The following is a 17,142-nucleotide window of genomic DNA, read 5'->3' as shown; positions in this document are numbered from 1 at the left end:
AATGATCTCTGATTGGTGCCCTCCAAAATTAAACCAAGAATAGACTTGTGCTGAAAATATTATGCCCACCAGTCTCTTTAGGTGAGGTCAATATTAAATTAAACAAATTAATAAATGGTTATTAAAATTATATGGTAGCTTTTTTACATATGCTTATATGTATGCTTTTTTATAATTATAACTTTTTTAAAATGATATGTTAGATTTTTGTGTTGTCATTATGCTCGTGTTTATCGAGGTCTATTCTTGTGTGCACAAGGTTTGAATATTTATAATCACCTCCAAGAAATGTGGGGGTTGCGAATCACTGGCATTGTTATTTTGGAGTCACGGGTTAAAAAGTTTGGGAACCACTGAATTAAACCACAATGATTTAATTGATGACTGATCTAAATACTTTCGATTGAAAATTATATATATATAATCGGCCAGAGATCGATATAGCAGCTAAAATGCATACGGATGTGGTGCGACCACTGTTCATACTTACTTTTGGCAACTCAACCGAGTGATGGTCTCTTTGTTGCAAGTTTAACCTTTGTATATCCAATGTTTTGAGCTGCTGTGATGCGAGCAGAGGAATCGCCCCTATCTAGTGTCCAACCGAATGATCTCTACAGGAAGTGCCGCGAGTCTCCCACATATTCATAGTGGCTCCAAGACACTCGCGATTTTATTAAAAAACCCAAAAATTATGGCAATGAGAGTGAATGGGCAAGATAAAAGATTGTGAGGCACAGTGATGTTCTAAACATTACATTTATTAGGCTTAATAAATAGAGCAGTAATCACTGCAAATCTCTATTATTTTCTTTAAAGCTGCTTTTGACCATGACATGATCACACCTAAATGGTGTAAGAGACACGTTTAGAGGATTAAATGCAGCCTCCTTAATTTATTCTCTTAGGTAAGGCGAGATCTCCAATTAACTATCCCTGCAGGCACCACAACATACCCCAACGTCGTCCAACCTAAAATCAATCAAATATCAACATCTAATCATGTTACACCTTGATGTTGTGTGGACGTGACCACTATGATGTCTGTCAGACATTGGATTTTGGTCACTTTCTAACACAACCTAAAATCAACCAAATATCAACGTAATTTGACATCGATATTAGACGTTAAAATAACGTTGTCCTTGGACGCTGGCTAGACATTGTAGTTTGGTCACCTGACATCATGACCTAAATCTAACCTAATATTAATGTCTTATGATGTTGTGTGCCTGCTGGGATCATACTTAGAGGGAAAATGTGCTTAATGCATTATAAAGCTTGAAGCATCAGAATCGGTACTCAGTATCTGCCGATCACTATAACAAGGAATCGCTACTCATATTGGCTGCAAAAATCCTGATCGGAGCATCCCTAGCAAATATACTGCATTCTTTTTAATTATTGTTTAAGCATTGATGTGACCATGACAGATTTTATTACTGTATTGAACAATGCAAAAAAGACAATTACAACTCTGAATAGATTTAGAACTGAAATCAAATAAAAGAAGCAGCACACTGATAAGTTGCACACTGAAAAGTGCAGCATCTAATATGACATCTAACACTGTGAGTCTGTACATGTTGCTTCAGCACTATGTATGCACTGTATCACATATGAAATAAGCATTCTAATCTGACCATGTTAAAAGATTGCTGATATGTCTGCCTCTACACTACTCTGTATTTTTCAAACCATCTATAAAGTCTGTTGTCAAAGGTGGAGGTCTTTAATCCTTTACCTGGAGACGAACTGTTCAGCAATTTTGTTTTATTTCCAAACTACTTCACTATATTAACTTTTAAGCAGTCCTATAGGATCAGGGGTAGTTGATTAAGGAGCTAAGCTCTACAGAACAGTGGGAGGGCTTAACATTTCATATTTGTGCATACATTTCTTATCTTCCATTCCTTGCGTTTTAGCTTTATCCATTTATTATTCAAGACAACAAATTAACTGAGAAAAAATTAAAAGGCAGCAATAACTTTTTAAATTGTGATTGATTGATAGGTTGAATGTCATTTCATAAGCAAAATAAATGTAATCATGTTTTTGTCACTGTTGTGGCTATTTAGGTATTTAGACATAATAAGTTTAAACTGCAAACAAATAAATACACAAACATGGCTCCACTTTATTTTAAATGGCCTTAATTACTAATATGTATGGTGCTACTGCTATATGGATAAGGTTAGGGACAGGTATAGTTGTATAGGTAGGTTAAGGGTGGGTTAATGTGTATTTTTAAATGTAATTACATAACATATGTAATAATATGTTGCTAGACATACAATGTAAAACCATATATGAACATAATAAGTGCATTGTAGCAAATTATTATTAACTACAGGTCACACTTTATTTTGGTGGTCCGTTTGTTGAATTTAAGTTACATTGCATCTGCATGCAAACTAATTCTCATCAGATTATAAGTAGACTGTTAGGTTGGGGTTAGGGTTGGGGTTAGTGTAAGTTGACATGTACTTGCAAAGTTTCCTATAGTCAGTTAAATGTCTGTTGAAGGAGCAGTATCAACAGATATTAAGCAGACAGTCTACTAATACTCAAATGGATCATCAATATAAAGTGTTACCTACAGTAAGTACATAGTAATTAAGTACCTTAATGGAAAGTGTGACCATGAAAACATATATGCACACACAAACATATTGGAGAATGTAGTACAACACCATACTGGCATACTTTACTGGGACTGCACAGCATCACACAAACATTAAATCATGTTTGTGGACTTTACTACTCAAACATATAGATATACAGCTAACACGTCATATTTAATAAAGTTAGTGCAATTTAATAAACCATTTGAATTGTTAGCAAGGGTATGCATCTCATTTGATGATACCTGTCCCAGCTGTTATCCCTCATAATTCTACACCTAAAATTTAATTTAATATTCTCATAAGCCCTAATTCAAGGTTATACCTGCTTATAAATGAGTTATTAATGTGTTATTTATGTATTTACCAATTGGTTAAGTCAGAATCTAAGAACAGAAACAGACATACTTACCTTTTTAAGCCATGCAAAATGTTTGTAAAAATCAACATCCCCTTCCATTTTGCTGGGCCATTATAAGATTCTTTAGTCTGATACTACCACTATCACTTCACACTGAAATAAGAGTATTTTTCTTTTCACCTTTAAAGTACACACTACAAGTCTCCTTCTTTCGTCTGGATTTAGCCTTTGGTTTAAGTTCCTCAGCATCTGGATTGGAGAAGCGGTCTGTAATATCAGGCTTCACTCCTGCCAGCTGCTCTTTTTCTATTCCCTCCCTTTCCTCCTCCTATACTCTCCTCCTCCTCTCTTTTTTCCTTTGCCAAACCATTTTTTTTTCTTTTTGTTTCTAAACTTATTCTGCCCCTTTCGCTCTCTTTTATTAATAAGCACAGTGTTTAGGGGCTTTCTGTAGGGGGAAAACTCTCAGACACATGAAGAGAATATGCATGGATTGTGCGAGATGGGTGCCCCAGAGAAGTAGTGCCCCTCAGAGAGGCCACAGCGTCCACTTGAGAAGTAGTACATCCTGCACTGTATTAAATGTGTGACAGTGTCAAAACAAACTAGGCAGAATTTACCAGCAGAACATTTCCTGACATGAAATTAGCTGGGCAAATCTCATGGAAACATATCAGGGTGATGTTTTATCCCGAAACACACACATACACACTCACTAACTACAGCATAAAAGCTTTAAGATATTTGAAAGAGAACACTTTCAGATGACTCGAATTTATTGGAGTTAATTATCAGCCAAACATTTCTGTTTTTGCTGAATTTGCAAGATTGTAAGCTGTTCTGAAGTGATTGAAAACTTTTGTAGGTTGTCCAGAATAAAGATCATTTGGATGACCCATTTAGCAGAGAAGCTGTGTGTAAAATATGTGTGTAAAGAAGTCAGTGAAAGGTGGAGGAAGAAGTGTCATGATTTGGGAAATTTTCAGCAATATGAAATGAACTGCTTAAACAGCTACATGGCAGACTGAATGCAAAGATTTATCAGGGCTTGTGAATGCTTCCTACAAATAGCTTCAGTTTCAGAAGTTTCATTTGTAATCTTTTTTTGTGCTACAACCACTGGGACCAAATTTTATTTTTAAATGAATAACTGTAATGACTAGTTCACACTACAGAATTTTAAGCCTGATTTGCAAATTATTGAGCTTGACAACAGATCAGGCTGTGATCTGGGGGAAATCAGCGGGTCATCGGGCTCTAACCAGCCTTTATGTGGATGTACTGAATGACGCATCAAAGAGAATTGCTCATTTTTGCATGCCAAAAACTCTGGACTGGTCAGCAGGAATTCAATTCATGTTTATTCATATAGCGCTTTTACAATGTAGATTGTGTGAAAGCAACTTAACATAGAAGTTCTAGATTAGATTCTAAATTAAAATTGTGTCAGTGCAGTTTTCAAAGTTGAAGTTCAGTGTGGTTTAAATTTTACTGCTGAATGTTCAAACACTGAATAGCAAATCTATCGATGCGTAGCTTCACAGGTCCCAAGCAAGCCAGTGGCGAGGAACAAACTTTACCAATTGATGAATGTGAAGGAAGAAAAAATAACTTTAGAGAAACCAGGCACTGTTGGGCATGACTCTGGCCAAACTTTTTGTGCTGAGCTGCAGTCTAGGCACTGGAGAACGCTGGACGTCCATTGTGGAGAACTGCAGGTGTGAGTAGGTTACCGGTGGGTGATCAGGCTGGCCCACGGGGTCAATGCGAAGACTCGTCTGTCAGACGAGACATTGTGCCAGAATGGTCTTTAATGCACTTGATTCACAGTGTGTTTAAATGGAAATAAGGTAATTAAGAAAGCCACATTTACTGATCCACTGACATAGCCAGAGGTACATATGGCAGTATTTATTTTTTTTACATGAACGCTACAGGGCAATGTGACGCCGTTCCTTTTCGCGCTTACCAGCTGACCGCGTACCTCCGTATGGACGGCATTCCGGTTGCAACCAGTTTGTCCCATTAGCGCGCCATGTATGTAGGCGGACTTGAGACACAGAGAGGAGTTGACCATGATGTTGGGGTTCGAGTGCAGTGAAGAGCAATTCCAGAAAGCAGGTAAGACAAAAACAGAATCCAAAAAATAAAATCAACAAGTAATAGCAGGGTGAGAATGTGGTAAAATCTGAGAACATTATAAAAAAAGCTTTACTTTTTTTGGATTGCTTTTGAAACGTGTTGGTTGGGTTTACAGAAGTGGGTGGGCGGGTCAATCGTTAAAATTGGTTGGGTTTAGGGAAGGGGGAGGGTGGGTCAGACGATCAGTCAGTCAAAAAATCTGTCAAAAAGTCAGTCGACAGTGGCCTCTGGTGGGTTTACGCGAGAACAGCAGGCGCGAATGGCACTCGCGAGGGAAATTTGAGATCTCAAAAATCATACACAGTGGCCTCTGGTGGATTCGCGAAAACAAAAACTGCAGAAAAATGTGCCGCCGGGACATATTTTGCAGTCTCCAGAAACGTCTTAAGGGGTAAGTTTTCAGAATGAGCCTGGGTAGAACAGATCAACTGATTGACACAACTTTCAAATGTTCCCGTGAATGCCTTCAGAGCTATTGAATGCCTTCATCAGCTACTGTTAACTGTCTGGCTGTTCATCAGTAATATAAGTCATCATCACATAACCAGCCAATTGTGTTCTGCTCTTTCTGCACCCTGAGCATGTAATTCGCTGCGGATTGGGTGCTGGACACAGTTCTTGATATATATATATATATATATATATATATATATATATATATATATGTCAGGATTCTGTCACTTCGGTCTTGTTAATCCTTGTTTTAGTGGCAGAGTCCAGACACTAGTCCTGTCATGTCTTGTAAGTTGTGCTCGGTTCGACTTTTCTCGGGTAAAGCAAGTCCTTGTATAACAATGGTTTGTTCTGTAGACTATTGAAAAAAAAATATATATATATAGCTTAAAGGGGCTAATAATTTTGACTGTAAATTGGGTTTCAAAAAATTTTAAACTGCTTTTATTCTAGCTGAAATAAAAAAAAGAATTTCAAAAGGGGGCTAATAATTCTGACTTCAACTGTACAGTATATATATATATATATATATATATATATATATATATATATATATATATATATATATATATATATATATATATATATATATATATATATATATTCATTCCCAAATTATGTTTAACAGAGCAAGGACATGTTCACAGTATGCCTAATAATATTTTTCTTCTGGAGAATGTTTTATTTGTTTTATTTCGGCTAGATTAAAAGCAGTTTTTAATTTTTTCATGGCCAAGATAAAATAAATCAGTTATTAGAAATGAGTTTTTTGAGTAAACTATTTCGTTTAGAAATGTTCTGAAAACATATTCTCTCCGTTAAACAGACATTGGGGAAATAATAAACAGGGGGCGAATAATTCAGGAGGCTAATAATTATGACTTCAACTGTATCTATATTATAAATGAATGAATATATATATGAAAAAAATATATATAAATGAAAATAGAAAATTAATAAATATATATATATATATTCATTCATTTTCTTTTTTTATGCTTAGTCCCTTTATTCATCAGGGGTGGCCACAGTGGAATGAACCACCAACTTATCAAGCGTATGTTTTACGCAGCCACAACCCAACACTGGGAAACATCCATACACTCTTACATTCGCACTCATGCACTATGGCCAATTTAGCTTACCCAATTCACCTGTACCACAGGTCTTTGGACTGTGGGGGAAACCGGAGCACCCAGAGGAAAAATACCCACACCAACACAGGGAGAACATGCAAACTACACACAGAAACGCTAACTGACTCAGCCGGGGCTCGAACCAGTGACCTTCTTGCTGTGAGGCAATCGTGCTACCCACAGCGCCACCGTGCTACATACATATTCTTTCTTTCTTTCTTTTACATGCGGGCTTTACATGTGTACACTGGTGAACATGCTAACTTTATCTGTTCTTCTGAATCTGATTTCGACTGCTAACCCAAACATTCAAAGTCTGTAGAGAAAGAGACAGCAACAGTCAGAATGATGAAGCATTCTGGCAGAAGCTCAAATATCCAGAGGCTAGACACTTGAAACTCAGGGACCTATGCCAGTCTTGCAACTAGGTGGTAAGAGACATTGGCCAGAAAGAACCCTTCAAACAAAACATAACATACAGAAGACAAGACACACACAGAATAACAAGAAAGGTAAAGAAAAAAAACTATTACTGAAGAAAAAAAAGAAGCTAAAATCTAATTTAACAAATGAAATTCATGCATTGAAAACAAATAAATGAATAAATGGATAAATAGATAGATAAAAATAGATACAATTCCAAAACATAAATAAAATCAAAGGTTTAGTAGAACTGAAACAAAGACTAGAACTAGATCAAAGACAAAACACAAAAAAAGAAGAAAGAAAAAAAATCTGAAGGAAACGCCTGGAATGAAGATCTAGACCAAAGCAAACCAAGAGCAAACATCAATAAAAAGTATGAAAATAAGCACAATGGTGGAAAATAAGGGGATACAAATGTAAATGAATAAATAAATAAAAACAATGATGTGGGGCAGGGAGTGTATGGTCAACACAAAGCCATCAGAGACAGGTGGACATGCACAAGATAAACATGCATGAAACGACAGACAAGACCATCAAGTCGTGAAAGCTGAAAGTGACGTTGGCAAAGACCTGTACGGGCCAAAGCTCTGCCCAAATCTGGTTTAACCCCAGGGCTGCCAACGGTCACGCAATTGACCGTATTCTCACGATCTCACGCCACACATCCATTTCTCACGCAGAAAAATCATGTCTGTGAATATTTTTTTTTCGTTATAATAAAGACGGTGTTGAAGACTTTTATCGTTTTATAAAGATGTTATTCACTATGTGCAACCGATCCAACGCTGGTGAAAGCAGAAATCTTTAATAAGTGTATGTATTATAGAAGACTCAGATTCATAGAACTGAATTGGAGATGTGTTATATCTAAATCAAATGCATTATAAGTTTCTAGAAGTTATACACTAAAAATATCCTTATATATAAATTTTAGTACTGCTTCTGTGAACTTGATTAAGTAAATTAAAATCTATAAATTTTCACTAGGCGTATTAGTATTTTTTTTCAAAGTATGCTTTAAATGCTTTAAAAATAAGTTACATTTTTGTAGACTAAATATATGTACTGTACATAATTTATTTAAAAAATGCGGGCAATATATTATAGAAAAATTTTTGTTAAAAATATTTTAATAATCTTATTTTTTAAATAAGACTATGGGGTGCGGCCAGGAAGATGGCCTACAAGACATTGGGCCTCTGAATTCTTAATCCAGACCTGCGTTTCATAGACTTTCATTAAGATTCTCAGTCTACATGAAACCAAAGGCCATAATTGATTAAAATGTAATATGATTATTATCTTGATCAGTGGTGTAGTCCTAAAAAAAAGGTGGTGTACTATTGCACCCAACCCAAGTTTTAAATGAAAGTAGGCAAATAAACGACACAATTCAATGTTTCTTTGATTCATTAGCTCTATATATATAACTATTAACTTCTACGAAAGTAAAAACAAATACTATGTCAATGTAAGTCAATGGTTACAGGTTTCCAGCTTTCTTCAAAATATCTTCTTTTGTGTTCAACAGAAGGAAAAAAGACAAACCAGTTTAGAATGAGTCAAGTTTGAGTAAATGATAAAAATGTTCATTTTTTGGGAAAACTATCCATTTAAAAAATAAATAAATAAACAACTTTGTTCGTTTTAAAGTTAGATGCTAATAGTCTAATCCTATTCAATGACTTATGTTTAGCTAATAGTGCCCCCAGCAGACCCAAAGATTGGCTGAATATATAACACTGTGGTAAAACCCAACTGTTTAACTCTAAAGGGACTTGTAAAAAAATGAAAATACTGTACAAAAAATCATGTTTCGAGACAGCTATATCAAGTACTGTATGTTGTTAGCATAAACTGTGAATTTAAAATAAAAAATAAAATCAGGAAAACAAAAGCAAAGCACACTTTCAAATAAGATTTAAATAAAATACAGTATGTAGCTTATTTAATCATTTTAATATTGAAACTTTCTTTACTGGCTTATTACTTTACATTTAATTGGTTCCTCTAAACATCAATCAGCCATTATGTTTGATTGTCACATACTTGTTGTTTTAAACCAAGCTATTAGGAGTCTGTCTTCTGCTGTCGCTAATATATACTAGTAGTTTCCCTTTTAAATTGCATATTGTTACGCGTTTAAGTAAGAATTTAAAAATATACACTTAAAAATGTTTGACTAATATGGTAGGGTTGTATACTAGACTAGCAGTATTCCACTGTATTTCATAGACAGGCATAGGCATTTGAGTTCTGAATGAGACAAATAGGCTCAACATACCTGTTTACTGTAGTACAAATCATTTTCTGTATGTGCAGATATTATAACAATCTTTCGATAAACACACACCTTGTGCTCTCGCACTGTACAGCTGTAATGTAAAATTAGCTAATAACGGAGCGGCAGAAGTCTGCTGCTAGTTTCATTTCAAAATTAAAGGAGACTGAGGTGATCATTTAGTAGTGTACAGTTCATGAGCTAATCGCAAAACTTTTAGGGGGCTGAATAGAAATATAGGGGGGCTAAAGCGATGCCCATGCTGTTTTATGATTTTACCTGAGCGTTTCAGCGAGACATCATTATTCAGTTGAGTTGTCGTGGTCTTCGGAAAACTCACGAAATTTTCTCACAGCTGCTGCGCTCGTCAGGGGGTGGAGAATGGCGCGATTTATACAAAATGCATCAATTGTAACAAATAAAGATGCGAGTTAAAAAAAAATGTAAAAATTTGGTATACAGTTAAAGGGGACGCAAATACATGTAAATTAGGGAAGCCTAATCAGCAAAACAAGTGAGTATACCGAGGGTATACGCAATTATTGATCCTCATAAGTTGTAATACCAACAAAATCTCACGGCAATTTGTAACCTTTTGATTTAGTGGCTAATTCGTACGAATTCGTATGATCTAATTCGTACAATTTAGTACAATTAGCTCATCCCCCAATGACGGTTGGGTTTGGGGTGGAGTTAGGTGCCATGCCTCCTTTTTAAAATTGTACAATTTCGTACAACTGAACTCATACGAATTAGCCACTAAACTGACAAAACGTAAAATACTTACGTTTTCTCGTGAGATCAGGCTGGTAATACCCAAACAGCTCGTGGCAAAAAGTAGGCATACGGAGTATACGTGCATTTAGCAAGGACTAAACCACTGATCCTGATGGATGAAGCAAAAACAATAAGTGAGACACATTTTAAAACGCACTAGGTTTACAAATAAATGTAAAAACAAATCTGAAATCTTCTGTAAGGGAACGCTTCCCTCTCATTAATGTCATAATGATGTTATTAAAAAAATTATCCATTTAAGGTAATAGATGCATATTTCAGAGGGGTCACTTTATGGCAGGTGTAACAGCCTTTTATTGTACAGGTGTCAGTGCACAGAGAGTTTTGGAAATCGACAAAATTAAAGTTTACTAATATGATGATGATCTTATTTTGACTAGCATATCTCCTTATATATATATTGTATGAAGCAGAAAAGAGGGATGAAGTCAGGGAGTTTAGACTTAATAAACCTAATTCTTGGCCATAACATAAGTCATGTGTAAGACAATACACAACTGATAATTCTTTAAAACATATTTTTTTGTGTTCTATACAATCTGTAGAATTTTATTCTCATGGAATTAATATTTATTTACAAATTTTCCTTCAGCTTAGTCTCTATTTCAGAGGTCACCACAGCGGAATGAACTGCCAACTGTTCCAGCATATGTTTTACGCAGTGGATGCCCTTCCGGCCGCAACCCAGTACTGGGAAACATCCATACACACTCATTCACGCACACACTGATGCACTACAACCAATTAAGTTCATCGATTCCCCTATAGCGCATGTCACTCAAACCAGTGACCTTCTTGCTGTGAGGCGACGGGGCTAACCACTGAGCCACCAGGCTGTCCTGAAATTAATATATTTACGCAAAAGATTTCTTAAATGATCTTAGCATATCACTTCAGCTGTATCTTTACGTTGTTTTCCAGTTACAGTTAGAATTGATTTCTTTTCATTTATTTATTTATAATATAATCATAGTATAATAGTAATGATACTCTAATTTGTAATAAATATTTTAAAAAGCATTTATTAAAATGATATATTTATCATTTTATAATAAAAAATAATATAATAAAATAATGTATTTTATAAATAAACGGGGCGTGGCTTTGTTGTGGGGGTGTGACTGGTGGATATGGGCATGGTTTAAATTCTCACTCCAATCTAAAGCCAAAAGTTGGCAGCCCTGAAAGTAAACACACCTGATCAAACTAAATTAGTCCTTCAGGCTTAACTGAAACCTACAGGTAAGTGCAGCCCAGACTCATTGACAATAAGTGTCTCATGCTACAATTCTGTGAAACATAAAATACATTGCTTCAGCTATGTTTCATTGCAGCTTCTGATAATAAATCAACTTGAGGGTGTTGTGTGCATTTTCATAAATCTGAAACGTGTTACATGTCATACTTGTACATGTCCAGTCCATGAGAATATAAAGCTTGTCGTAGAAATCACCTTGCAATCAACTGATCTAAATCCTTCCCTAAATCCAAACAAAAGTGATTACAAAAGCAAACATACAAGAAAATTGCTTAACAGTCACATAGTTTATTATGACTTTACAATGCGTTTACCTGTTTTGAGGAACTGTGCTTCAGGATTTAAACTGAAGAGCTCTGTATCCCCAATACCAAAATTTACAAAAAAAAAGTGAGATATGTGAAGAACATGTGAAGATTTGCAGAAAATTTGAATTTGGTTGTGTTGTGTCCACATCACCTCCTTGGGTGTAGATTATTTTTTTATAATAAAAATAGTCCCAGTCCTTGATTCTGATTGGTTGAGCCATGATCGAAGCTGTTTACTCTATTAACATACATGTTGACTTATATACACTTGACTATCAAATGTTTTATTTGCTTTGTTTTATTTCAAGAGTTCACACTTAGATATTGCTTGTTATTAATTGTAGATTTGGCATGCTGTCCCAGGAAAGAACCTGCATGCCTGGTCATTTAGCATAAAGGGCGTTCGAGATCAGGTAGGTACAGGAGGAACATGGAGAGATTGGGTCGACTGAGGAATTCTTCAAAAAATGAGGATAAGGGAAGTAAGGTGAAATGGGCTATTTATTGTAGGCTTAGATTAATCTGATTGGTTTATCGATGATAGCATATGAGAGACCAGCCGCGATCAATCATATCCCATGCTCCTCTCAAAATTAGTTTGCTTTGTGAAAATTAGTGACATACACTTATTGGTCACATTATTAAGCTACGGTCACACCGGGCTTTGTGTGTGCGAAATTCTGTCGTGCGGCGCTGCGAAAAGGGGCGGGATTAAACAAGCTTAGACATTTAAAAAAGCAAGCCATTGCTCCATGTTTTACATTTTTGCCCAGAGAGGTCCTGTTTTGATCCTCGATTGGTCTCATGCAGTCAAGGGATGCGATTTAGCAGGTTAGAGTTCACCAAGCTTGAACTTTGCACCACAGCAACCTGCGAAACTTAACGCATGACCCCGCGTTTCCGGTCTGACGTATTCGTGTGCGTATGAATGGAAGTCTATGGGAGGAAAAGCCAAGTGTGACCGCAGCTTTAGACAACCTGTCCAACTGCTCGTTGACGCAAATTTCTAATCAGCCAAATCTAAAAAAAGTGGTCTGAAAAAGTGAAAATATCCAGTAAGCAGCAGTTCTGTGGGCTCAAATGCCTTTCTGATGCCAGAGGTCAGAGGAGAATGGCCAGACTGGTTGGAGCTACTAGAAAGGCAACAATAATGCAAATAACCACTCGTTACAACTAAGATATGCTGAAGAGTATCTCTGAATGCACAACACGTTGAACCTTGAAGCGGATGGGCTACAGCAGCAGAGGACCACAACGGGTGCAACTCCTGTCAGCTAAGGAAACTGAGGCTACAATTCACACAGGCTCACCAAAATTGGAAAATTGGAAAAATGTTGCCTGGTCTGATGAGTCTCAATTCCTGCTGCGGTAGGGTCAGAATTTGGTGTCAACAACATGAAAGCATGGATCCATCCTGCCTTGTATCAACTATTCAGGCTGCTGCTGGTGGTGTAATAGTGTGGGGAATATTTTCTTGGCACACTTTGGGCCCATTAGTAGCAATTGAGCATTGTGTCAATGCGACAGCCTACCTGAGTATTGTTGCTGACCATGTCCATCCCTTTATGACCACAGTGTAGCTATTTTATGATGGCTATTTCCAGCAGGATAACGCACCATGTCATAAAGCGCAAATCATCTCAGACTGGTTTCTTGAACATGACAAACGAGTTTACTGTACTCAAACAGCCTCCACAGTCACCAGACTCAATCCAGTAGAGCACCTTTGGGATGTGGTGGAACGGGAGATTTGCATCATAGATGTACAGCCGATAAATCTTCAGCTGTGTGATGCTATCATATCAATATGGACCAAAATCTATGAGGAATATTTCCAGTACCTTGTTGAATCTATGCCACAAAGGATTTAGGCAGTTGTGAATGCAAAAGGGTGTCCAACCCATTACTAGTAAGGTGTAACAAATAAAGTGGCTGGTGAGTGTATATGGATTATACTTCTATAAGAACAGCAAAATTTGCACCACCTCGTGGTATCAAGAACACTGCATGTTAATACTAAAACCTAAAATTGTAGTTGTGGATGTGCACTGGACATTTGAAATAACACAGAAGAAAATCTTTAATACTCGAGTTGCAGGCAAGAAATTCAATCAAATCACCTACAATATCTACAAACGCCTCTGATTTTATTCATCTGCTGATTATAAAACACATTTTGATTAGTTACAAAAGGGAGAATTAATGGTCAAATCAAATGTCAATTTAATGGCAGACCTACTGCAAAGCAAATATTTAAATAAATTCCCTCCTCTATGATGTTAAACCACTGTGTATAAGCAGATCAAAGATGACATTAGTTCATCATTCAAGTCTCAAAGAAGCAGATTTTAATGAGTAAGGCTTTAATTGAGTTAGAAAATTGATTGTGTGCATGACTGGAAAAACTAAAAAAGATCCCTGACTGAACTGACATCTTATGTAACTTTGGCATTTGGTAGAAACAGAAATATGAAACTGCATTGTGTTTATAAAGGCTACATCTTTGTGAAGACGTGGCTAAATGCATATGATTTATAGTAACAAACAAATAAATAAATTTTAAAAAAAAATCAAGCAACAGAGAAAACACTGGAACAAAGAGATTTATGGTCAATAAATAACCTATGTAATTAGAGATGTCACAAGTGACAGGAAATTATTAAACATAACAACTCATATGTGGAAATATACTCTATATAGAAAGGTGTGACATACTTATATTAAATATTATAAAAAAAACTACTACAAGGTAATATTGTGGGTGCAATGCAATTGAGTAGTATTTGTGACATTTGAACAATGCATTTAATTTGCTTTCCATTTGATTTAGCTTTAGGGACACACTTAAAGAGCCCCTATTATACATTAAAAAGGGTCATATTTTGGGTTTTAAGGGTCTCCAATAACAGGCTGAAAAGCATGCAAGGTAAAAAAAAAACACTTTCATTGTCTTAAAATATGCATTTATTTTTACCTAATTATCTCAGCGACTCCCATATGAATCGTTCAGCGATTAATTTGTTCCCAAACCCCTCCTTAGCGCGAAGCTAATCTGCACTGATTGGACCGATGACAGTTGTGATTGGTCGACTGCGTTCAGCGCGAGACAGAGTGAAATGTCGGATTTTCAGGGACAGATGTTGGCAGGTATGTGTGTAAGCTCAATGCACGTGCTTAAGAACAGCTGACGGTGGCCATAGCAACTTGAGCTCACAAACACATTTAAATCCATAAACAAAGCGGCACGTGTCGCGTTTTCAACATGGCATTAGACGGGATATGAGAATATAAAGAGTTAACCAGATACAGTACAAGCGGTTAAAAGTAACACAACATAATTAAATACATAATTTGCAAGCTAGAGAAAACAAGGAGGCAAGTATGATAATGAACTTACACTTGTGAAATGGAGGAAGAAACTGATCCATGATCCACTGATCCATGTACTGATAAAGTTCCTGTCAAGCTTTGACAAGTCTTACATCATTTTTAAAAACCCATAATAGGGGCTCTTTAATATATGTGGGGACATCTGAAGCAGGGGTGTGCAGCTGTTAAATTGCCTATACAGTAACCACTTCCATTAAATACTTTGTTAAAATGTATATAGAATGTTCCATCAAGAAATTGGATTTGACAGTGGCATCCATATCACAAACTATGATTACCATACAAGACGCCAAATACTGTTTTTTCCCCCACAGAATTCAACTACTTTGTACTTGTGTGTGAAACCATTGAGTTGTAAAAGCAATATGACCATGTGCTTCATTAAGTTTTGTTCTAATGCAAGGCCATTAGGGGTTATGTGTGAAAGTCCTGACGTTTTTAAAAACATAGCTGTCCTAAATGTAACACTGTTTGTTTAAAAAAAAAGGCCCTGGAAATAGATCATGCTGTAAGAACACACATTGTGTCTCTGACACTTTTAAAATCCTACAAAATAGAAAATTACAGACATGCAAGGTCAGAGTCAAAGCATTTGATACATTTAAATTCTGAAGTTTACTCTATGATGCCATCCATCTGCATGAAGACAGCATAAAACTTGCATCTGATGTTATGATGACAATTTATCTGATGGTCTTTAACTAGCACTGTAGGACATACAAACAAATCCAAAGTCAGCACACACAAAAAAGCAAGAAAAAATAGTAACTATTGATGTAACTGCTCTTTATTCTCACTATGGATGTGGCTTATGGCTTTAGAGTTTCCATTCATTATGTGGTCATCAGACTGCTGTGGGTCCTTCTGGCCATTGAAAATTCAGCAGGGGTGTGGCACCTTGGATGTGTATGATGTGCATTAGATGGTTTAACCCTTATTTTCTGCTTATTTTTGCAGTCTGTCATTATGTTTGGGGTCAGAGTGACAATTTTTGTATTAGAATAAAATACATGTGATTACATTTGTTAACTTCTTGTTTGTATGTTTACGCTATGATTAGTGAGATACCGAGTAATTGTTTCGCTTATTTACCCCTACATTTCTCAGCAACATTGCTAGCTTATATATATATATATATATATATATATATATATATATATATATATATATATATATATATATATATATATATATATTGTAATAGCTGCTATACGTGGGCAACTGGAGCTAATATAACCAAGCTAGACTGTTTAATTAATCTAAAACGGCTAGCAGGGTGCTAGTATTTATGGCACATAACTTTGTTTCCAAGCGTGTTAGCAAGAATAACACATACGTCCCATACATCACACGACCCTGAGTGTCTCTGTTAGCAGCAATCTGGCAGAATAAGCAGGAAGGAGGCAGCACTGCCAGTTAAACTTTTTTATTCTGAGCTCCAAACATGAACAGCCCTTAACAGGACCATAACCCTGTGGTGCTTCCTTTACACACCACCCTCTTTGATGGTAATGACCAATATTTTACAAACCAAAGAAATAATGGGCTTAAAACACAGAAGCCATATATATATATTTATTTATTATATCTAGATTATTTAATAATATTATATGGAATATTCTATCAATTCTTTCATTGTCTGCCTCTTATCCAGGACTGAGTTGTAAGGGGCAGCAGTCCCCAGACAAATCCAGGGGGATATCGAGGTGTTCCCAGGCAAGACGAGAGACATAGATGGGTACAATGGCCTAAAATTTGAGGATGCTAAATCTCAACCCTGTTTTATCACACTCTGCAGCAAACCATCCCAGTGCATGTCGAAGGTCCATGTTCAATGAAGCCAACAGGACAACATCATCTGCAAGTAGCAGAGATGAAATCTTGTGGTCCCCAAACCAGACCTCTTTCAATCCTAGGCTGCATTCAGAAATTCTTTCTCTTAAAAAAAAATGACAGAGTGGT

The 17,142-nt window shown here is 36.2% G+C and overlaps 1 protein-coding gene across 3 annotated transcripts in view; it reads right to left on the bottom strand.

The window, feature by feature from the left end:
* The window catches only part of ppfibp2a (PPFIA binding protein 2a), a 42,177-nt gene extending 38,938 nt beyond the window's left edge, over positions 1-3,239 (bottom strand). For 2 of the 3 annotated variants that reach the window (XM_056478074.1, XM_056478076.1), the window contains exon 1: positions 3,166-3,239. In XM_056478074.1, coding sequence (XP_056334049.1) covers positions 3,166-3,234 — 69 coding nt within the window. In that variant the 5' untranslated portion in view covers positions 3,235-3,239. Of the gene's footprint in view, positions 1-3,036 lie in introns of all 3 variants that reach the window. The other variant, XM_056478075.1, reaches the window with a different exon arrangement.
* Positions 3,240-17,142: the final 13,903 nt, after the last annotated feature.

This window comes from Danio aesculapii, chromosome 18 (assembly GCF_903798145.1).
Source record: "Danio aesculapii chromosome 18, fDanAes4.1, whole genome shotgun sequence".
In the NCBI taxonomy this organism is placed as follows: domain Eukaryota; kingdom Metazoa; phylum Chordata; class Actinopteri; order Cypriniformes; family Danionidae; genus Danio; species Danio aesculapii.
The sequence above is the reverse complement of the archived record's forward strand: the minus strand, read 5'-3'. Positions and strand labels throughout refer to the sequence as shown.